Here is a 25,034-nt window from a genome sequence, read left to right on the forward strand (position 1 = left end):
TACTCTTCTAGAGGACACTGTTTGATTCTGAGCACCTGCATGGAGGATCATAACCTTCTGTAATATCAGTTACAGGGGATCTGATGACCTCTGCTGGCCTCTGTGTATACCAGGCATACAGTGGTAGAGAGTCACACATGTAAACAAAATATTTATGAACATGAAACACTTTATAAAAGTCAAGAAGGATGTTTAGGTCTTAGTCAAAGCTTAATAAGTTCTATGTGTACCTGCATGAAAAATCTGAGGGGAAAAGGAGAGTCAATAACTTAGGATTTTAGGTTGACTATGAATCCAGCCATTGCTCTGTACACGTTTTTTGTTTTGTTTTATTTTTTGAGTTTTTAAAATGTTTATATTCACTTTACAATCTAATATCTCAGTCCTTCCTTGCCTCTCAGTACCCTCTCCTCACACAAATCCTCCCTCCATCCCACCTTTCCCTTCTTTTGAGAAGGGGAAGCCCCACTCTGGGTGCTACAACACCCCCCCCCCCCACACACACACACAAAGTTGCTGCAGATGTGGGTACATTCTCTCACTGAGGCCAGACAAGATGGTCCATTTAGGGGAGCTGGATACACAGGCACGCTGGTAGGCAGGCAGGCTCAGGGACGACCGCTCTTCCAGTTGTTAGGACCCGCATGAAGACCGAACTGCTCCTCTGCTATATATGTGCAGGGGCCTAGGTCCAGCCTGTTCTCTCTCTTTGGTTGGTGATTCGTCTCTAGGAGACCCCAAGGGTCTGGATTAGTTGATTCTGTTGATCTTCCTGTAGAGTCACTCTTCAAGGCCCTCAATCCCTCTCCCAACTCTTGCACAAGACTCTCTAAGACCTATGTACTGTTTGGGTAGAGGTTTCTATATCTCTTGCAATTGGCTGCTGGATGGAACCCCTTAGAGGACAGTTATACTAGGTTCCTGTTTGCAAGCAGAAGGGAGTATCAATAGTGCAGGGGATTAGTTCTTGCCCATGGATGGGTCTCAATTTGGGGCAATTGAGCCATTCCCTCAGTCTCTGCTCTAACTTTTTCCCTGCACACCTTGTAGACAGAACACATTTTGGGTCGAAGGTTTTGTGGACGGGATGCTGTCCTTATCCTTCCTCTGGGAGTCCTGCCGGGACAACGGAAATGGCCACTTCAGGATCCATATGCCCACTGCTAGGAGTCTCAGCTTGGTTGATTCCTTCACAACTTCCCCAGTGGATTGTGAGGTCCTTGAGGGCATCCTTTTTATCACTGTCCCAGCTCACAGAGCCCATCTAGTAATTCCTGAACTTTTTCCCTATGAGTCTGAAGCTTGAATAAATGGTCTTAATTGGTTTAATTGGTGTTTTGTTTTAAAGTTTTCCTTTATATGTTTGCTTTGTGAGTTTAATTTTACAGAGATAATTAAGTGATTCTGGTTAGATGGAGAGCTAAAATGTCTGATATTTTCATATTCATCTTCACCTCTCACAAATATATTCCCTGTCTCCCACCCCTTCTAATTTTGTGTTTTTTATTTTAATTTATTATTTACAACTCACTAAGTCCAATTTGTATCGGCCATTTACTCATAAGTGTTGTGCCATCAATTGGAGCATGGTTGACCTATCAGAAACTATACTGTTAAAGAAAAGTAACTCTCCATCCCTGAGCTTCCATAAGCTGTCATTCAGTTACAGCTTCTGAGGCCTTCTCTACTCAACCTTAATTGTTGACTGGATTGTTCTTATGGAGGTCTTGTGCAGACAAAGATGTTAGTTCATATTAACACAGTGGACCTGTGATCTTCAGAATATATAACTCTTTTGATCCTTCTAGTCTCTTCTATTATAATTCCTGAGCCTTGAGGGATAAGGGTATGATAAAAAAATATCCAATATTTGGCTGAGCACTCTGCAGATGCTTACTCTTTGTTCAGGTATGAGTTATTCATGAGCTGCTCTCCATTGCACAGAGGAGCTTCTCTGCCAAGGATTGGCTAGCAGCTGTATTAATATATGTTTTACAAATAGAAAATTATAGGTCAGTTTGATACTGTGACAAATTGGCAAAGTAATAGTCATAAGGTCACCCTTGGGTCTTCTGAGCTTCCCAACCATGGGTTCTAGACCAGATTTATAATATCAAATTTACATGCATTTCCTCTTGTGGAGCAGCCTTAAATTATATCAGGGAGCAGTTGGCTACCCCTATAACATTTTTGCTTCTGTTTCTTAGTCTTTATTAGCACTCCCAAATATATTTTTGCTATTTATTTGTTTATTTGTATACAATATAATATTCTCTCATTTCCTCCATTTTTTTTACCCAGTATTGATTTATTCATCACATGCAGATCAACTCCCAGTGCAATCATGAGGACAAGGACAGCACAATGAGGAGATTTTGTAGACAGACAGACTCCGGTTTTGTTTGTTGTGTGACCTGGGCTAGTTGTAAGTTTCCTCTTTCTCTCTTGATGTGCGAGGTTGGAGTATAATGCTTCATCTTCATCGAGAAAGCACCTTGTATCCAAAGCACTTGGTACCTTTTTGTAGATGTTAGCTCCATGTCTCCATCATTTTTCTTTCCAGAAAGAAAGATTTTCAACTACACTTAAAAGGGAATGTAGCATTTTCATTTTAGTTATATGTGCTGCCTGGTTCATGTGATCTTCAAACTTACCTAACAAAATACAGTAAATAGCCCTTTCTTCTCCTATTCCCTTTCTTCCCCTTTAGCAGTGATTCATACATTTATTTCTGGGTATTCATGTAATGACTTAATTGAATGTATTTACTACTACTTCAATACCTGTTCAAATTGGTCTATGCATCTCATATTTAAGATGCTGCATGCTTGCTGCTCCTTCCCTTTACCTTTCTAGTCATCACATCTCCATTCTTGTTCAACTTATTTGCTTAGGCACTTTCAAGGCCCATTTTCTTCTTCATTCTTATAATATGTTATTCATTCTTTTTATATTTTATATATGAATACCCTATGTATTAATCATATCTATCCCTCTAACTCATTTTGCACATCCCCACTTCTTGCCCTACTTTATTACAATAATTGGAACTTTGGAGTTCAATTGCTGTAACTTGTGTGTTCCTAGATATGAAACACTTTACTGGGGCATAAGCAACTTACCTGTTGGAATGCTATGTTCAGAGGTGTGCACTAAAATACATGCATTTACCTGCATTCTGGGTATTTGAACTGCAGATAGTTTAGCACGCATCTGTGAGTTTAACATTCCTACAGTGAGATGGGAGGTGGGGACAAGAAAGGTCCTGAAGTTCGTTAGCCAGCTGGTCTACCTTCCACAGTGGTAAACAAAAAACGCTGCCTCAACAAATGTGGAAGATAAGGATCAATATCCAAGGTCATCATCTCACTTCCCAGTGTGTCTCGTGGTGCACAGATTTCACAGTCCTACTCATACAAATACGTATCACATCATACACATGCACACACACAAATACAAAATTAATAATTTCTAGATGTTTCTATTAAAAAGGTTTATTTTGGCATTTAGGATAAAGAAGTCATTTGATGAGAAAAATTGAAAAGTTATTGCGGTGTGGTAAGGTTATAGGGGACAATCTGTTTAGAAGAATTTGAGCTCAAACCTATGGCTTGATTTGTTAACAAGAAGATCCAATCGTCAGGACCCTACAGTATAGTAATATCTAAAATCATTAAAAAATATCTAAATTTATGAATTTTACCAGGATGACAGTAGGAAACATCCTAGTGAACTTGTAGATTTTTAAATAAACAAGGATAAAAACAATGTTTTCCAAGGGATCTTCTTCCTATCCTTGAACAAATGAGGTCATTTCTTGAAAAGTGGCTTCATGGAGAGAGATTATCACAAGGAATTTTAACCTCTTGGTTGTCAGCTCACTGCTGCTGTGCGTGCTGCAATTTGTGGCTTATATTAGAGGTTTGGCAAAAAAACTGGAGTAAGATTCCTTCTCCTCTCTTTTGCAGTCATTTATTTCTTTGGAAATCTGTCTCCCTTGGGTCATTCCATTTCAAAATGGAGACGCTCTGTGTTTCTGGTTGAGACCGTTGAGTTCATTTTACCCTGTGGTCAGATGCAATTCACAAATCCTGTGGAATAGGGTACAGTGTTTGCTTTGTTCCTCTTAGTGGCAAGAAATAATGGGTTAGAGTGCCTAACTGAAATCAAGGAGGAAAATGAAAGGAGGGAGAGAAGGGCAGGAGGGTCGGAAGGAGGAGAGAAGGGAGATATCAGAAACATAACAATTGAGCATCACTCACAGACAGTGATAATCCACAATACAAGCTAAAGCTATACCATGAAAGTCAGACTCAGTGAACTGACTAGACTCACCACAAGAAGCTGCCAGAAGCTGGTGTCACGTGTCATTGATGCTGGATAGGAAAAGTGAAATAACAGAAATAAGGTTCTCTAGTTTGCCTCCCATCTCACTGTAGGAACGCTGAGCTTACGGATGTACACTAGCACATCTGCATTTCCATCGGTTAGGGATGTTTGACCCACAGGGATTCTTACTAGCTTCTGTTAGGTCAACTGGTCCTCATGGTTCCTGAAGACTCCATTTCTGGCTGAGCTTATACCTACTCTGACTCTTCAAGTTACGCCTAAGAGTCAACCATGACTTCTGTGCTGTTTCCTTCTTCTTCCTCTCCCATTGTTAATCCATTTTTTTTTTAAAATCAGCCTCTGGTTTTGCTAACCCTGCTTCTGAAATGTACAATAAATCTTATGACTTCTACTTTGGCTGCTGTCCATAGTGTAATTCGCTTTCACCTCTCTTAGCTTCCTAAAAGATTCTCTTCTGTCTGTTACTGGCCTCCATTGGTCCCCTGGATCCATAGAAGCCAGAATAATTGTTAAAATTTAAATTAGGAGATTGAAGATATAGCTCAATGACTAAGAGCACCAGCTGCACAGATATAAGGATCTGAGTTCAAATCCCCAACACTCACAAAAAAAGAAAACAAAACAAAACAGAAACAACTATTATATAGGCCACGACCCCTGTGAGGGTCAAACAATCATTTCATGGGGATTGCTAAAGACCATCTGCATGTCAGATATTTATACTATAATTCATAACAGTGGGAAAATTGTAGTTATGGATGAGCAACCAAAACAATTTTATGGTTTGGGGTCACTACAGTACCAGAACCTATATTAAAAAGTTGCAACATTAGCAAGGTTGCAAACCACTGATATAAAGTGTCATTGGCCTCAATGAGCCATGGGAGTTCTTAAAGTGTGAGACAAGAAGGGGGAATGGTGAAAGGAACAGAAATCACTGAGACCTAAGCACAGCAGTTATGAGGCATTGATGCTTCTCAAGTGTGTGGAGAAGCAAATGATGAGGAAATGAAGAAATGGTGCTCTCTGTGATGAGCAGTCTTCTCTAATCTAGGTTAGACATCAAATTTGTAGTTTCGATATTGAAAGTATTTGTATTATAAAATGCTATGTACTTTAGGCTTTGTATCCTGAACATGAATGTTTTTAGATTTTTGTATGAAAGTCCTTGCCTCTTATCTATATTTAGTAACTGTTTTATGGATCAGAAACCCCAAGTCTAGAGATGTCTAAGGTGGAATGTTTTGAAAGGGTGGTCAGCATCAAACCGATTGTCAGAACTCAATTCCTCCACCTTCAATTTACATTCTTTAAAGATTCTATTTTTGGATATTGTTATTTGCCAACGTGTTCATTTTTGTTTGGTTTTTGTCTGCCCACCATAGATTTTTAAATGTCTAACCAGCATTTTCTTGAAGAAAAATAAACACCATGTTGTGATGACTAAAAAAAATAAAAAGCCAGACATATACCTCGAGCATTGTGTGTAGGGATGGTGATGGGGCAGGAATATTGCTGGAGCTTACTGACGGCCAAGCTAACTTCAGATTTAGTCAGCCATCCTGTCTCAAGGGAATAAAGCCTGAGATGGTAGAGGACACTTGATACTTTCTTTCTGGCTGCTTCATGGGCACACAGGGATGGGTACCCAAACACACCCTTAGAAAAATACTTTATAACACAGAAGAAATCAAAGCTCCTCATATTAGACTATGTAATCTGTGCGCTTAACTTTCTAAAGCATCCAGTTGCCTTTAGAACAGTATTCGGATGGTATGTCATACCATGTAGGGTCCTTTAGCCTCTCCACATAGCACCAACTTCTTCCGTGGGGTGCCACCTCTAGCCAAAAGTAGACCTCCTTTGGGTTTTGCAACATGCTTCACTTTGGGCATCTGTATGCTTGTTTCTTCTCAAATCTATTTCTTCAGAGAAGCCTTATTAAACCATCTCAGTTAGAACAGGAACTCATGACAAGAACAGAACATAGAGGGTTTGTTTTTGCTTTTGTTTTCTGGATCATTGTATGAAGTTGGCACTTCTTTGTCCTTGCCTCTAATTCACAATCATTTTATATCAAGTTGTCCCATTGTAATTTTCTTCAGTGTGTATAATATGTGTGTGATGGGGAGGTTTGGGCAGTATGTGCAAACATCAGGCCCAGCAGTGAATGGAATTGTCTGAGGCAAGAAGTTAATCCTTGTTCAATACAACTTAATGGCCAGGGTTGGTTCAAACTTCTAGAGTCTGATGCTGGACAGTTTATTTTAGGCACATTTAAGCACAGGACAATTTTGGAGAAAAGTTTCCTGTTGATAATTGATCGAATCCTATGAGTACACTGAAGTATAAGGCATCTTTACATCCAAACTCTGCAAAGTACATGCATTCCATAAAGATGGGTTCTATTGATGGAGAAATAATGCCAAGATAAAGAGCTGGAGAGAATGCCTGAGATAAAATAAAAGTCTTTTCGAGTCAGGACTAGCCTAGCCTTACAGATAGCATAGAGGTTACCTAGACTTTCATAAAATGCATGTTACATCTCCGAGAAGGATGGGTGCTATTGGCTGAGACACGATGTTTAAGATAAAGGTCTAGGCAGGAATAGTCTTGAACAAACTTTATAGTCTGGGGGATTCAGCAGTAGCCTGGCCCTACAAATAGCACAGGTCACCAGGCTATTAATTATACTCATTCCCAGGCTTCTTGGCAGAAAGCAGGTTATGCCTCTCTTCCTTTAAGTGGCAACCCTGCCTGTTTTGCATTCCTAGGCTCCCTCTTGCTTATCTGTGAGCACAAGAACCTCATTCCTTCTAAACGTGTAGAACTCAATTCTATCAAGACTTACGTAATCCTTAGATTGTCCGTATTTCTTTAGGCTTCCTCGCCCCTCACTAGACAGCAATCTCCGTGAAGGGTTGTTTTTTTCATTGTATTTATCTCATGCTCAAAATTACATTGGTCACATGGCCTCACGGTTCCATATTAACCCTTTGTTAAATCCTGTACAAGACAGTCCTTTGACACACTGCCACAGGTGAGTAAGCTGTGTTCCATTAACCCAGAAAGTAGAAAGTACGGAGGGTGATGGGTAGCCTCTAGAGGAGGAGGAATAGTCTGCTGGACATGTTACATGTGCTGGGCTCCCTGGAAGGTTTTTAACTAAAAGCTGCATCTCCATCATTGTGCCTGTGCTCGGGCTGTACAGTTGGGCACTTGTATCTTCCCATCATGCTTCTCACTACCTCATATGAGACTTAACTGAGCACACTGTTGTGGGAAGTTTCCCATCTTTCCCTGCGGCTTGAAGACCTCGGTGAGAATAAAGCGATCTAATTGACCTGTTTTTGCCACAATAATTTTATATAATCTGGCTTATTTTTTCCCTAAAAAAAACACATGCTATAGAAATGAGTTTATGAAAATCCACTAAGTTTATACTTACAAAGGCAAATCAAATACTTTCTCCACCTTTTTGGATTTTTCCTCTTTTTTTTCTTTCTTTTTTCTTTTATTTCAGAGCTGGGGACTGAACCCAGGGCCTTGCGCTTGCTAGGCAAGTGCTCTACCACTGAGCTAAATCCCCAACCCTTAAAATTTTATTGACCTTTTTTTTCTTTTTTTTTTTTTTTGATTTTTCTAGGCAGCAAAAAGAAATGCTTCCTTGTCCTTATCCTCCTCTTTAAGTTCCTTTCTTGGTCTTTGCTTTACCCCTGAATAATCTCCTCTCTCTGGGAAGCATAGGTAATAAAGTCTGTGGTGCTCTAGGCTCAGCAGAGGGCTGCCACAGTAGATGCTGATGAAATGAAGGTAAGCATTGTCTCCATCTCTGTTTTTGTTTTGTTTGTATCTGACACAATCATTTGTATATCTTTTCACCATACCATATTGATATAGACTCTTTCAAGAGAGGAATTTTTGTTTCTTTTAGTGCACTGTAGAATTTTCTTTTAGATGCATGTGGAACATGGCTCCTAAGGAAACCAAGGTACCATTTTCTCTTCTATACAAATAGAGAAATTCTGGTAATGAAGTGTCAATGTTAGCCACCCCGTCCTCTCTAATCGAAACAAATGTCCTTGAATGTTTCTCTCCCACTTTTGAAAACAGCCCTTTGCGGCGGATGGAAGAATTTCATCTGTCTGCATATGAGCAAAACCAATGGGTTTAGCTTAAGTCGGTAAGGTCAGACCAATAGATGAACAGAAATGCATATCGGGGGTAATGTGTTTTCTTGGCTATATTGTTCCTGGAGGAAATAGTAAAATCATACAATATAAATAGTCTGTTTTCTGAAAAGCCTAACAAGGAAAACATGATTAAACTCTACCATGTGTAGGTCTGTCAAGTTGAGAGGGAAAATTTCTCTAATATCTGATTGTCATCTTCCTCCAAGCAACCAGCAGTGCTTTATATTTTAACATTTTATTTTGATTTTATTATTCATTCTCATTGCTTAAAGACACTGGACTTCTCTTGGGTTACTGTAGCGGTTCCAGAAAAGAATTTAGCAGGTGTTTTTAGATGCCATTTCTTGCTCCCTGTTGTCCACTCATCAGGGAATTAGTCTGTGTTTCATGAGGCTAAGATTTCTCTCAAAGAGACAATGCTAAGTCAGATGATAGCAAGGTCAGAGGGAGTGGCTTCTCTTTTGGTATCACTCCCAACAGTCATTAGAGGCTATTTTCTTTTCAATAATGAAAAATTTGACACTTTATACTTACAAATTTCTATATGCTAGAACTCTTCTTCTGCGATTCTTCCTATTTGTCCTAAGTATCATGGTCTTGGAAAGTCAACTGATGGGAGCTGCAAGTTCTTCGGTATAGCTGTAGCACTCATAATCAAGCAGCCTAAGGAGAACCACAGGGTTTCTTGAGATCAGTCTTTGTTGCACACACTGTGAAAGAACGGAAACACGTCAACACATACATTAAATGTGTGCCCCATTGCAGATCAGGATCATAATCATTTCAGTTTTTGCAAAGAGAACAATGTCAGAACATTTATGGATCTGAGGTTGTTAGTTCTTGGTAGTTTCATTTTCAATTCTGACTTGAACAATGTCTTTTCTCCTCCTCCTCCTCCTCCTCCTCCTCCTCCTCCTCCTCCTCCTCCTCCTCCTCCTCCACCTCCTCCTCCTCCTCTGCTTTCTCCTCCTCCTTCATTTCTTCTTCTTCCTGTTGGGGGGCACTATCTACCTACAAGAAAGAACTCTGCAGTTTTTGCTTCAGTGATGCAACTTCACTGGCTTTTCGATTGATTCTGCTAATAATGATGATGATGATGATGATGATATAACACAAATAAGACGATGATACTAATAATAACAACAAATCTTCCTCCCTGGACTGGATCTTTCAGCTTTGCAAGCTTAAGTTTCTAAGTTTCTATGTTTCAACTTTTGGCTTGTGATAATAACAATTTACCTGGCTGAGTCTCCTTTGTGAGTTTCAGGTTAACTTGGTAACCCCTCTCAGTTTACCCAACCTTGCAGCTGAATTTAAAAATCATTTTCCACGTGTATGGTGAATTGACCTTTGGGCTTGACTAAAGATAAATGCTGTGAACACTTCACTTCTAGAAGATAAGGTTTACATACAAAAACTCACTGAGGCTTATCAATTTGTTACCTGAAAATGAATGTTAGATAAGATTCCTTGTCATTTTAATCAAATTGACATTAATTATCTCCTGCCCTCCTCTTACAGTAAAAAGAATTAGTGATACTGGAAATAGCAGGGCATGAAAAATTCCATTAATGTTTCTATAATTTTAATTATAAGATGCCACATTCTACATTTGATTATCTGTATTTGAATCTGGCCTTAAATGCTATATCTGTAAGATGCTAGCTAGCTTCATTGACAACACTTTGGACAAAACCAAAATTTGATTTACATTTCTGTGGCTAACATGGTAACGTGTGTAGTGGTGTCCCAAACTGATTGCATTTGTGTTGTCATTCTCTCTCTTATCTTGTACCCAGTCATAAAAATTAAGTGATGTGAAAAAAATTGCCTAAAGCACAGATGCTACCTTCTAGGAGAGCTTTTGAATAGCCCACATCTGAAACGGTTCTGCCTCCATAGCCGATATTCTCTATATCCATCTTTGCTTTGTTCTTTCTTATCGGAGCATTTGCATGTAGAATAAAGAGGATAAAAACATAAAGCACAAAAGCAGATTCGTTTGTTCCAAGAACATCTGTTCTTGGTATAAAAAGCACCCACATGATGTGGTCCATTTTCTCCCAAAGCCCTCTCATGAGGGTTTGAAAAGCAGTTCTGTATCCATCCGAGGCTTGAGTTGAAGGAGATAATGAGTGGGTCTCTCTAGTGAGTTGAAATGTAGGGACAAGTTTCATTTTAGTGTATGAGTTCAAGATACTATTGAGAGGCAAATATGGGATTAAATAACAGTTGTTTATTAGCAAATTCTTCTTCTAAGATTCAATGGACTATTCCAGGCCATTGGTACCTGATTTGAGACTCCCTGGATTCCAATTTTGTTAGTGAATGATCAAGATTCTTATTCATTTGAATTGCATGTTTGATGGTGGATTCACACCAAAAAGAAAATCTGTTTGTGATACAATTAAAGTAAAATACTGAACTGTAAAGCCTTTTTCAAGGGGAGAAAAATCTGCCAATCTTTAGCTACTTCTGCAACTCTTAGACCCAGTATGAAGAATACTAATTAGTCAATATTTAAAAGTAAAACTTAGCATTGCTTAGATGTTACTGTTTTCTTTCCTACATAGTATAGCGTAGCTTTCTCTCTTACATAGTTTAATGGATTCCAAGTCAATTTTTAACACGAAGCTGTCCTCGTATTGGCTGATTCGTTCAGAAATGCTTAGTCACCTGCATGAACTGAGCCCTCTGCCTCACAGGGGGAAACTTAATCTAAGTCCACAGCGTCTCTGGGGTCTTCTTTGTCCTCAGACTTTTAGCTTGCATCAATGATGGCACACATTCTGAAGTTAATGTCTCTTTCTAACAGGGTGCATTTTAATACCCTGTGTCTCCCCCCCACCCCCCGTCTTGCAGTCTTTTGGTATTAAACATCACAGTCCCAGGCCCTTGAACTTCATCTTGACTGTGTCAATATGGGTCTCTCAAGACAACTTAGTTTATTCCTTTACCTAGCGGTACTTTATATGTAAACCTGTTTTGAACTGTACATCTTCATTTTAAAAATTATGTTATTTCATTCTTTGACTCATTTGAGTTTTATTCTTTATTTTTCTGAACTATCCATCTATCTATCTATATCTATCTATCTATCTATCTATCTATCTATCTATATCTATCTATCTATATCTATCTATCTATCTATCTATCATCTATCTATCTTTTTGGAGGATGATGAACAATGAGAAAAGCCTGGGGCCCCCAGGTTACCCTAGGAGAATTATTTCAATGTTTAAACCTGGACAGAATTTCAATTGTGTTGCTTACTTTTATGATTGCTGTGTTTGCTACATTCTGGTGGGACTGCAGCATAGCGGAAAAGCTAGGTTAAGGAAACAGACCTTGAAGAGTTGTTTCTCACCCACTTGGTAAATATTTCGTAGAAAGCACACTAGTGTACTATGCTTAAAGAAGCAGGAGATGGATAAAAATAAAATTCTGATGAATTTCTGATAGCTAAGACTTGGCAAAAATTGCCAGCTGATTATCTATTGTTGCTTGTCTTATTATTTTTAGCATTTAAGACATTGTAACTATGAATAAAAAGGGATACTTATTTCCTTCATTATAGATGAACGTCCTTCATGTTTCAATTGAGATACCTGCTCTCGGTGATCAATGTAGAGGGTTCTAGGTTGTGTAGGATCAGTGGAAGTCAGATCTTTGGCCATCCTGGGTCATGTACACCAGTGTGGCTTTGATAAAGTCAATACTGTGAGCGGCACATTGAGAACTGGTTCTAACGTTTGACACTTACTGCCATTCTTAGGCAAAGGACCTGAGACCCTGTACGCAGGGCAGAAGCTCAATGACAATGAGTGGCATACCGTCCGGGTAGTGCGAAGAGGAAAAAGCCTTAAACTAACAGTGGACGATGATGTGGCTGAGGGTAAGTGCAACTATGATGGGCTTTGACTCTGCTTGACTGGTCCCTCTGACATTCCACTTCGGAAACTTCTTGTTTTGTTTAATAGATGTCATACCGACTGCTCTCTGTGGACAAGAACAGGCAAGGCTAAGCATTAGTCCTTCCTCGGATTTTTACAATTGTCCTTCTTCGATTTGTAGTATAAAGCTAGAGACCTATTGTAATATCATTCTTTGGTCGAACCTGTGCCCAGAGAGCTGTACAGATCCCGCTATAATTAATAATTAAATATCCCTGATCAGTCACCATCCAAGTGTCTATTTTCTCCACCAGCAAATGAATCTCTCTTTAGTATAAGAAAACAGAGAGCCCAAATATTAGAATGTCATGGGGAATATAATAAATATTAAAAGAGTATGGTGTAGGAAGTGCTGGACACGTTTGGCTTAATGAGCTGTTCATTTATTTAATTTTTAGTCACTAAGTCCCCACTGTATTTAGGAAGGCAATGTGTAAATGAATAAATCCATATTGTGTAAAGAGGCTCTCTGAGTCCCACACAAAGTGCAAGTACTTCCTGCCGGCACACTATATGTCAGCAATGTGCTCAAACAGTGGAAGATAAAAGGCACACAAAATGACCCATTTCCTATTAATAAATCAATTGAGGAGGTTAGAAAATAGTATTCGAAAATGTTAGGAGTATGTCTTGAGATTCTGGAAGAGGTGGGTGGGATTATAACTGTCAATCAGATGAAAAAACAAACAACTGTGGTTGAAAAATTAAGACAGGCAAGAAAAGGTAGCCTCCCTCTCAGAACTTGATGGATATTTGTAATTAGTCAGGGGATGATCCCGAGTCTTCGGCCTAGCATCCAAGCACTCAATATGCTGAATTCACATCCGTGTAGGGAAATAAACTCGAGGCAGCACAGGGCAATTACATGGATCTCTGCAGGCATCTGAGCTGGCCTCTGATCTAGCCTTGACATTAACTCCCTGCAGGATGTTTGGGAAGCCACTTGCTATTCCTGACCCTTGTCTAATACAGTCTGCAGCCACAGCTGTCACCCTCAGTGCCTTCTGAGAAGAGCAAGACAGTTGGACAGGCAGAAGCCTAGGGTTTAATACAATCAGTGCCAGTAAATGGTTTTATGCCTCTGGGATAGATATACAAAATCTCATTTTCTTCATTTCCCCATCTTTCAACTCGAACCTCTGTTATTTTTAAGGCCCTTTCCATCATAAATGTTCTGTGATAGTGAGTCCTAAAATTCAATTTTAATTCATGAGTGTGATCTTCATTACTTCTGGAATTTAAGTATAATTTTAGTGGTGTGTGTGTGTGTGTGTGTGTGTGTGTGTGTAGAGACAGAGAGAGACAGAGAGACAGACAGAGAGACAGAGATACAGGGATGGAGAGACAGAGAGAGATCAATCCACACAGAGGAAAAGCATACAGCATATACCCATTCAGCATTAGATGCTGCCATAGCTGTTTTACAAGTATCAATTCATTTAATCTTCAATAATTCAATATTCTTTCAAAATAAATGTTCCTATTGTCATTTTACTGAAGAGGAATGGGAAGTTAGAGCTGTGTAATTAAGCTTCAAATCCACATCTGTGTGATTCCAATGAAGGAAGCAGTTTGCTGCACTTTCCAATCCATCACAAGAAAATGATTTCTCTTCCAGTGCAGGCAAAATATAATGAAGTGGGTTAGGGTGAGGTAGGGAATACATCTAAGGATGTCTACCGTGGTGCTTTGTCTCTTCCTTCCTAGAAAAGAAAGCTCACAGAGCCATTGCAATTATTCCATGCACTTCAATTCCACAAAGACCCAAATCAGTCTTTGGAAATAGCTTCTGACCTACAGACCTTCAGGGTAACTTAATGGTATAAAATGAATGTAGAAAATGAGATGGAAAACAAAAAAAAAAGATTATGTTGTTTAGAAGTCACTTTCAATCTACATTAATTATTCAAGCTGTCCTCATGAGCTGTGAGGTCAACCGGGGGCCTGCAACTGCTATGGTGGTATCACAAATTCCTTCGGAATTTGGCTGGTTAAATCCCAGAACGATGCAATTTCCCGCATGTTATGAATACCGGCCACTAGGTGGCACTCTCACCCCGATCTCGCTCAGCAGTGAGTTCCTTTCATTTTCCTGGAAAAACAGAAAGAACACAAAGATTTGCAGAACTAAGGGTACAATAATCCCTTGCCTTGATCATTGTTCTCTTATAGAACCTTTGGAATGAAGGCAATTATGTGCTGTGCTTTCTGTTAGCACCAACAATTAGAACTCAGGGTGAAACCGTGGAATGACCAAGCCATCCAGTATAATTTTACTTGAAATTAATAAATCCTTTCACTTTCTGCCATGCCTCCTACCTCAGTGCTGGTGGAAAGCAGCAGAAGAAAGGGATTTGGGAGAGGAAGAGAGTTAGTCTCTTTGTCAGGTATTTTTGTTGTTGATGATGATATTTTTTTCTTTTTAAAAATAGTGGAAACAGGTTTGGGAATTTAATTTTAATTTAGAGAATCCATAGATCGAGGCAGTGAATCTAAAATATATGCAGAGCCCAAGTTATAAATAGTGTGTTTTTGGCTTACTTAGTAATCCCTTGCTTGGGGTTTAAGAACCTCCAGTGTGCCAAATTTCTAACTAGTCTTTACAAATGACAGAGAGAACAGACCAGGCTCACGTGTTACCAAAGGCCAAGAAAGAATTAGTTTCCAACTTGGTGTTTTTCATTTATTATCATATAATTATATTCTTGGGAAGGTATGAAGTTCACTTGACAGTTAATAAGGCTTGATTGATTGATTGGGCTGGATTTCTATTATTAAAAACTAATTAAAAGAATACATTACCTGGTTTATATTCCTTAGAATGGGGACCTAATGTGCTAAAACCACACACTTGGCCCAGAACTTCTCGTTAGCATCAAAATTTACCACCCCCTTCACTGTTCTGCCCAATTGACCTCCCTCTTCCACCTACACTTTAAAAACTTCTATAATTTGTCAAAGACCACAACAAAAACTTACTATATATGTTAATAAAAGTTGATAAACTGAGCATAAGAAATGTTTGGTCAAATAAAGCTCTTCATTACAAGATTCATTAGGCACCTTTTATAAGCTAATGCACATTGCTGTTCACCAATCATTAGATATACATCAATTCCTTCATTTTTTAAAGCATATGATATTTTATCGTATGACATGCTTTAAAATGTGCTGAGCACCCAGGGAAAAGTGTTTAGAGCAAGAGAAGCTGGAGAATTGTGACAATCTGAAGAATCCCCAACAGAGCCTTTATAAGCCTTTTCTTCATATTTTCCTGTGTTTGGAAGTCAGAGGGAATCTAATGCTTTCTCCCAGCATTTCCCAATATTATTATTACTAACATAATTATTATCATTAGCAATGTTATTTGGCTGAGCTTGGACTGTTGGCCAGGAATCACACAAAATTGGTCCTAAAAATTCTGACCTTCTAGTTGACATGTCAAATATGAACCCACCACCTACATGTCACCCCACTGCACCACTGATGCTTGCTGAACTCGGCCTCTGCTGTATGACATTGGACATCCAGAAGGCACTAGAATGGTCCTTTTGTAAGAAGACATCACTTGCAAAGTAAATGAGAAGTGACTAAAACAGTCAAAGAAAAGAAAAGAAAAGAAAAGAAAAGAAAAGAGGGACTGCAGAATAATTTGTATTAGCCAATAATTAAGGTCCCAGAGACTTTCAAAATGTTTTATGTGCTGATGCCTTTAATTCTGACAACTTAAGCCTCAATTCACAAATGGAAAATGGAGATAAAACAATATTAAGAACCACACCCAAGACAACCCAGTGACAGGTTTACTATGTGCTATGGCCTCTTGGGAATTACAGATCAGGCAAGAGTTCTCCTAGATTCACATCCATCAACATTCTGAATTGTAGTCTGTGGGTGGCTTGTCACCTGCCAGTGAACTATGGAAGATCGCATGCTACAAAGGGCCAAGACAACAGGGTTGTTTTAGGAAACATGCCCAATCGATTACCTCGAATTAGATAGAATTGCATGTGATAGTGTGATACCAAGCTACCCAGCAGAGGAGAGGAAGTGTGGACTCTTACATTTTCTACATGGCAGCGGCAACCTCAGTTTAATCTACTGCTTTTTCTGAGCAAGGATATGAAGAATAAATCAAAATTTTCTTCAAAGACATTAGAGTATCCGCATAAGATGTGGGCTGTGTGCTGAGCATGCCTGGATTCAGGTGGACAATTTACCACCTATTGGGACTTCACCAAACTGCTTCTCTTCACCTCTGAACACTAAGCACCCTTTCCTCAATGGTGACGTAATGATGCCACTAACAGCTTCACAGGAGCAATGGCACATGTCATAGTTGGAGTGTAGTGCACACCCAGGGTATCACGTGGAGATATGTAATCCTCATTTCACTTTACTGCCTTGTACCAGGTCAGTTTTCTTTCCTCTTGGATTTGAGAGCAGCCGCTCTGATATATACATCCACTTATCAGTAAATTTGGTCTAAACATAAAGATCAATGGCTATTAGCTCGTACACAGTTATCAGTTACTAATATGGGTTAGATGACGCATGGATTTGTTTTGTAATAGTTGACTAGTTTGGTCGAAGTTTCAAATGTCAAGCAGAGGTGTTTTATGCTTTTATCAGATGAGGGACTATAGGATTTTCAGGTGAGGTAGTTGGTTTGATTTTAGTCCGTGTTACAGGTGAGCTCTGTTAATGAACAACTGAACCAGTTACCTTCTAATTCAGGCCTGCATTGTTGAATCCCCTCCTGCCCTAGACTTGTGAGAGAGCATCCCTCTAAGTTATCTTAGATTCATTCTGGGCTGAGCTCTTAAATTCCCATGTTCATTTTTTTTTTTTTGTTGTTGCCCTGTTTAACCAACTTCTTGCTCTGTCTCTCTTTTATCTTTGCAAATGCCCCGTGCAGTTTTACTCTGATTTATAAAACTGGTTATCCCGGTCGGCTGAATTTTCTCAGTACTCAATCCTGAAGATGGGTTTATCTAACACACAGCAGAAATTCTCAGCTGAACTGAAAACCATCTCTCTGACTCTTTTGGAACTCCTCAGATCACACGGGATTGCCATTGACTTTTTAGGACTTGGGTCTAAAGTTTCCGTGTAGGTAGGGATGTGAATTAGGGGAAGGAGTAACGTCCCCACCCTGCAGTTCTGATTCATGCAAGTTGGCTGTGGTCCCCTTTCCCATCACTTTCTAAGTGGGTCCCCGCACCTGCAATGAAGAGATGGAGCTAAACTACAGTTGAGTGCTTAAACCAATCACGCCACTGTCTTAAAGCATGTGAATTTTAGGCTGTGTGCATTTTATAACCCAGTACGATTGTCACTATTAAGTAATGTCATGTCCTTATTCCTTTTTCTAGCTTTTCAGTTGTTAACAAATTTATTTTACGTTTTGATTTTTGCTCTAACTACAATTTATGTGTTTAACGGACATCATTATTTTATTTTTGATTATATTAAAAGAATAACGACACTGGTGGTCAAAACACTACCAAGAAGCTCATAAAATGTAAGCCCGATTTCTTAGCTCATGTCCAGCTCTTTGAATCGCTTTCGAGATTGCTTCCGAAGAAGCAGAATCTGTCTTTAAAATACAGAGAGATGAATACGTCTTTCAGATTTGGTTGAATCTCTTGGATTCAAGTTAAGTTATTGAAGAAGATAACCTACTCACTCTTCCTCTTTGACACTCAAATTCTAGACCAATAGAGAGAGAAGAAAAAATAAGATGTATAGACAGAACATGCCATTTATTAGTGTGAAATCTGATAATAAAACAATAGCTTAACTTGATGGATCCTTGGAATTTGACACAATTGATCATGTAAGCCCAGTTTAAAGTTAGGCTGGTCAATGCCACAAGACCCACTATGGGTTAAGCACCAAAGCCATGAATGAGTGTAGTAGACTGGACGATTCCCAAGCTGCTTTGGTCCAACTAAATTAAGCCATTTTTTCATTAAATGTTATTATTGAACACACACACACACACAACTTTATATATGTACATATTTACCAATTTTAAGTAATAATTAAACAATAAGATTAAATGATACGTATTTAATCTTCCCTAAAATTGACTGGAACTTGTTAGAGATGCCAATTCCCAGGTCTCACCTTGGGATGGCCAACTGTGAGTATGAGGTTCAGCTGTTCAGGTATTCAGATGCAGACCAATCTTCAAGGGCCACAGCTTTACTCTTAGATCAAACTCTCTGCTTATTGTGAATAGAAATCAATTCTGTAGTGCAAACTGATTATGGTCCACTCAATCAGTTCACAGGATTCAAGTATAAAGTGTACCTTCTAACAGCTAAAATAACTATTATTTCTAGGAAATCATGACCACGTGTTGACAGGTAAAATAAATAGATGTTTAACAAACAAAATAATCAAAAGTTTCACAAGTACCAAGCAATGAGATATGGCAGCAAGCAATTCTTGGTAAGGAATGCCTAACACGCACCAATTTTATCTTTATAAAAGTCAGAGGAAAGTAATTTCTTATGATTTGTGTTCAGTTTGTTTCTCGTTCCTTCCTCCCTCCCTTCTTCCCTTCCCAACTCCTCTCTCTGTCTCTGTCTCTCTCTGTCTCTCTGTCTCTGTCTCTCTCTGTCTCTCTCCCTCCCTCCCTCCCTCCCTCCCTCCCTCCCTTCCCCTCCTTGTTTTGTTTAGCATTTCCTTAGGAGGCCCTGACTGTCCTGAAATTCATTCTATAGATAAGGTTGGCCTCAGATTCAAAGAGATCATCTGTCTCTGCATCCAAAAGTGTTTCTTGGATGAATAAAGTGAATGGTATGGTCCTTCAGCTTGTACTGTCAACAAGTACACAGTTTCTGTGAAATGTCATTGTCACCAGCTGCCTAGGATCATGAGTCAGGCAGGTAACTTGGGTTGAGGTAGGATCTCACTTGCTGACTGAGATCAGATCAGGTGTGTGCTATGAAAGAGCAGAAGAGAATTTTGGAACTTGGAAACATCTTCCTCCTATAAGACAGAGTAGCTGTGAGATAACAGAGTAACTTTTCCCTTTCATGCCTCATTTCTGATTTTACAGGTACGATGGTGGGCGACCACACCCGCCTGGAGTTCCACAATATTGAGACTGGTATCATGACGGAGAAGCGTTACATCTCCGTGGTCCCCTCCAGTTTCATCGGCCATCTACAGAGCCTCATGTTCAATGGCTTGCTGTACATCGATTTGTGCAAAAATGGTGACATCGACTACTGCGAACTGAAGGCTCGTTTTGGACTGAGAAACATCATCGCTGACCCTGTCACTTTTAAGACCAAGAGCAGCTACCTGACCCTTGCCACCCTCCAGGCTTACACTTCCATGCATCTCTTTTTCCAGTTCAAGACCACTTCAGCTGATGGCTTCATTCTCTTCAACAGTGGTGATGGCAATGATTTTATTGCAGTTGAATTGGTCAAGGGGTAAGTAGGAGAAACCACATAGTACACACTGGCTCTCTTTACTGAAACATTTTCTAAAATATGGCTGTGAAGAAACTGTCCACTTTACTCGATGACCCCTCCCCCTGCTAGCACCCTTCTTGCTAACAAAGGTGCACGAAACGACTAAGGCTAGAAAGGACATGGACTCCTAAGATTACTTAATGAAATTCTACTAGGTTGATTTTATAAAGCTTTTAACTGAGAAATGCAGTCCTTTGAAATTATTGTTGGGGGCTGGAGAGATGGCTCAGTGGTTAAGAGCACCGACTGCTCTTCCTGAGGTCCTGAGTTCAAATCCCAGCAACCACATGGTGGCTCACAACCATCTGTAATGAGTTCTGATGCCCTCTTCTGGTGTGTCTGAAGGCAGCTACAGTGTACTCATACAATAAAATAAAATCTTAAAAAATAAATTAAAAAAAAAGAAATTATTGTTGGGTAAGCTCATTTATATAAACCATAGTAATGGTGTGCGTTACACCCATATTTTGGGTATTACCAATTATAGTTAGCAGATGCATAGTAAGAAATTAAAGCTAGTTATTTTTCAGCACTACTATTAGCACTACAATTATTATTTTGAGAGGACAGCATGGACATAGTCCCCTATGACCCAAAATTATAAAATAGAGTTTCCTGAATTTCAGGAAGTTGCAGAGGCCAACATTATAGTTTTTTAAACCTCTTTTTGGACACTCAATTATGCTACTGCATATTGGAAAGTAGCCAGAACTAAGGATGTTCTGGCTGGTTTGCTTGTCTGGTACACAAGGTCCTGGGTTCGATCCCAGCACTGCATACACTGGGTGTGATGGCATAGTCCAGTATATCTAGCACTGGTATGGTAGAGATAAGAGGGTCAGTAGTTGAAGGCCAGTCTCTTCAGGAAAGCAAACTCAAGGTCAACCTGGGCTACATAAGACTATTTCAAACAAATAAAACAAACAATTCCCGATTGATATAACACTGAATTCTATTACTGTCCTCTAGTATTTTGTAGGCTCCTAACTGTACCATTTCTTAGATCTAGATATTACTGTGGAGCATTAGAAAAGTAGACTTGGGGCTGGGTGTGAATCCATGCCCAGAATTCCAGCACTAGAGAGTCTGTGGAGGGAAGATTATGAGTTCTAGTCCAACTTGTACTATATTGTAAGGCCTTGACTTTAAAAAAAAAATTAAAGAAGACTCTACGAGTCACCGAATATGGAAATGAAATAATGAATAATCTGATAATTATTGGTAACTATAAGTGTATTTAATTGGTATGTTATGTCAGGCTAGATTGGGAAATTTAAAGCCCCTTGCTTTTGATATATATTCGATTACCACTGAACTACTTTATGGACCCTGAAGTGAGTGTATGCTTTTGTGTCTCTTGTAGGTACATACACTATGTGTTTGATCTTGGCAATGGTCCCAATGTGATCAAAGGCAACAGTGACCGTCCTCTGAATGACAACCAGTGGCACAACGTTGTCATCACTCGGGACAACAGTAATACCCACAGCCTGAAAGTGGACACCAAGGTAGTCACTCAGGTCATCAATGGTGCCAAGAATCTGGATTTGAAAGGTAATCCTTATATTGAATTTGTATTTTAGAACCCTTCTCTCAACAAATAGGTTGCTTCCACTGGGAATCTCCAGGTTAGAAATTCCAGCCATACTTTTGTACCACACATGTTCCATTTGAAAACTATTGAATTATACAACAAAGCCATTTATCCAGTTTCTATACAGACCACACCTCAAAAATGCTTCCTGATCTCTGTTGATATTAGGAATGTCTTTGGGGGTCCAGAAGATGAAGTGATAAGTGATAAGTGATAAGTAATAAGATTTAAAAATGTGTGCAGATCCTTACTAGAGAGGGAAAAGATTCAGCTCAGTCCTTTCTGCCTGGGTGCCATTGCAGCCATATTCATTACTGTGTAATAATGCATAAACCAAAAGGACGTAGTAGTGGTTACTCTCATGCATTGTTAGATGTTTGATGGGATGTCTGTAAGACACTCGGCATATTATTTCTAACAAACACATAAAAACTATGCAATAAATGGTTGTATTGTTGAAATTGTTGTTAATCTTCATTTAATTAGATAGAACCTACTTTGTACAGTTCATATGGTGATTCAAACCTTGTGAGATGTTAGATACAGAATGAATGACCTGTAAGAAATATTTAGTTTTTTAACTTTAATAATTTAAAAACTCTGGTAGTTATTCTTACGTTAGCTGACCCACCCCTCTGCCCCCATTGTTGTATTATCATCATTTAGGAAATAGTCTAAGGTGTTTAAGCATTAGCGAACATGGCTGCCACATTCCTTCTCTACTCAGGCTCCTTTATCTTGTTCCTTTCTTTCTAGGTGACCTCTATATGGCTGGCTTAGCCCAGGGCATGTATAGCAACCTTCCAAAGCTCGTGGCCTCTCGGGATGGATTTCAGGGTTGCCTGGCCTCTGTGGACTTGAATGGGCGCCTGCCTGATCTCATCAACGATGCTCTCCACAGGAGTGGACAGATTGATCGAGGCTGTGAAGGTAGAATTCCTCTTCCTTCTAAAGTTCAGCCTTGTCACAGCACTGAGCTCCCTTGCTGCTCTGCCAGTGCCTCTCTCCTCAGTTTAACCATCCTCTGTTAATCTCATTCACCATCCAACAGCGCATCCTCATTGGTGTCCTCTTGTCACTGGTTGAGTATGCCGGACATGTGCCATGGGCTTTAAGAAGGCATGCTGGCAGATGTCCTTTTAGGGTCGCATACTTAGTGGTGAAGCACCTTCGCTGTCATGGACATCAAACGTCTCCCAATTTGCGCCTTTGTTTTCAGAGTGGCTCAAAGAGCACTAGCGATTTCTATTTTAATAACAGTAAAGGACAACGCAAAGAGTCCATATTGGTGTCACCAATTATTTGATTATTTGACGCAAATCCACTGGGAGACAGAGAAATGATGTCCCACTGTCATGATGATGGAAGGGAACTGGTATTTATTGAGTGCTTGCTGGATCAGGCTCTGCACCTCAGTCCTCAGGGTACTGTCAAGGAATAGACTTTGTTCCTACACTAGGAAGACCTGGATTAAGGTTCAGCTGACATTTGATAATTTACTTAACCATTCAGATCTAGCTTTTCTTTCTCTGCCAAATGGGACAATAATGGGCACTTCCAAAAGTAGTATGAAAAAAAAATCTGAAAGATACAAAATGCCTGATACCTAGTGGGTACTGGATAAATGCGGGATTACCGTTCCTGGATATTATCTCACGGGAGACACATAATAGCATTGCATGTTTACCCACGCTGCGCAACAACCATGCTCAGCCTGTTTCTGTAGATGGTGAAAGTAGCATCTTTCCAGAGTTGTTGGTGACGGCGCCAACAGCTTAGTTTTAGCCAGCAGAGGGCAGTAGTGTACACGTTCTGGGTTCATTCCTGCTCTCAGTTGGCCAGAGAAATAACTTTCAGGTCATCTACAGGCAAAGGTGATGCCCAACCGGTCACCAAGATCTACATCTTTGTTCTTTTGGCCGAGCCTAATGGTCTTTTGTGCAACGTACTGTGTTTCCTTACACCCATCTTTCGGTTTCCATGTCAAAACTGTTCACTTTTTTCCTGTGTTCAAGTTCATGAACACTGCGTTTAAAGCAGCTTCCATTTGAGTTATCTCTATCCCTTTAAGGCAGCTTTGCAAATGCTTCTCAGGCTAACTTGTGCTACAAAAGATGTTTGCCTTGCCTGAGTCAGTTGCCTGGTACTAGTGTCAAAAGGATCATCCCTTTGACATGCCTCCAGGTATCCTTTGACCAAGACAATGTTTTTAATTCTGATATTCTGATGGCCATTAAATATGTGTGTGTGTGTGTGTGTGTGTGTGTCTATGTGTCTATGTATCTGTATCTGTGTGCTTGTATGTTTATCTCTGTGTATGATGGACAAGAGGTTAGTCATCAAAAGGGATTTGAGGTAGCCATTTTGTGTTTTCCTGAAAATGCTGCAGAATTTCATTCAACTTGACCACTTTTTTTGGACTTACTGGTCTCCTCATAGTTCTTCAGATGCTATATGACAATGCAGGGAAAAAATGATGTATTTAGCATTCGACTGAGACTCTTACTTTAGAAGGTGTTGGGATGACAGGAGTTGAGCTTATCTCAGAATGTACTGTATCAAGTTAAATTACAATGCAAAATTACATATTAAAAGCAGAAAGCAGGGTTAAGCTATATGGCTAAGAAGTCTAAAGCAGTCCTGCCCTTCCATAGGATGCAAATTCAGCTCCTAGAACCCATATTATATGACCTATAACACTACATTCAGTGGACCAACACTTTGTTCTTGCACTGCCTTCCTGTTTGCGCTCTCTCTCTTTCTCTCTCTCTTGTGCATACCTACACAAGACACACAGACATACTTTCTCACACACATAACTGAAAATAATATTTTTTAAGAAAAGAAAATACAAGGTACTGTTTAAATAGCAAATTATTTTTAAAGTGTTTTATGTCATTCATATTAAATCTACTTAGCCCTCAAGCTCTACTACGCAATAGAACTGTAGTCCAATAGAACTGTAGTGTAAGGGATGGGCAGATGACTTAGCAGGTAAAGCAAGTGTTCCGCAAGCATGAGCACCAGAATTCACATCCTCAGAATCCACATAAAAGCTGAGTAGGTCATCCTCAGTCCCAGACCACAGAAACAGAGATGAGATGTCTAGAGCAAGTGGAGTTGGTACCTTAGCTGAATAGTAGGCTCTGAGTTCAAGTGAAAGATTCTGCCTCAGTAGATAAGGCACAAAGCTATGGAAGGAGATGCCTGCCATCAACTTCTGGCCTCTGTACGCATGAACATGCTCACACAGCACCTGGACGTATACTCATACGACCCACATGCAAATAAAAAAAAGAGAAATATAGCACAAGTCACACATGTAATTTAAAATTTCCTAATAGTCATATTTCAAAATGTGTAACATAACAGGAAATTAGTTTTCAGTATATATTTTATCTTAGTTAAGCAAATATAACCAGCATTTCAATGTGTGCCATAAGATGGC

At 39.5% G+C, this 25,034-nt stretch overlaps 1 protein-coding gene across 49 annotated transcripts in view; it reads left to right on the forward strand.

Annotated features, from left to right (window-relative positions):
• The window catches only part of Nrxn3 (neurexin 3), a 1,631,407-nt gene that overhangs the window by 788,681 nt on the left and 817,692 nt on the right, over nucleotides 1-25,034 (forward strand). For all 49 annotated transcript variants that reach the window (XM_039111661.2, XM_063261446.1, XM_063261447.1 and 46 more), the window contains 4 exons: nucleotides 12,319-12,438; nucleotides 19,569-19,950; nucleotides 21,356-21,546; nucleotides 22,343-22,516. In XM_039111661.2, coding sequence (XP_038967589.1) covers nucleotides 12,319-12,438; nucleotides 19,569-19,950; nucleotides 21,356-21,546; nucleotides 22,343-22,516 — 867 coding nt within the window. The remainder of the gene's footprint in view (nucleotides 1-12,318; nucleotides 12,439-19,568; nucleotides 19,951-21,355; nucleotides 21,547-22,342; nucleotides 22,517-25,034) is intronic.

The sequence above is a fragment of the Rattus norvegicus genome, chromosome 6, assembly GCF_036323735.1.
Source record: "Rattus norvegicus strain BN/NHsdMcwi chromosome 6, GRCr8, whole genome shotgun sequence".
Taxonomy (NCBI): domain Eukaryota; kingdom Metazoa; phylum Chordata; class Mammalia; order Rodentia; family Muridae; genus Rattus; species Rattus norvegicus.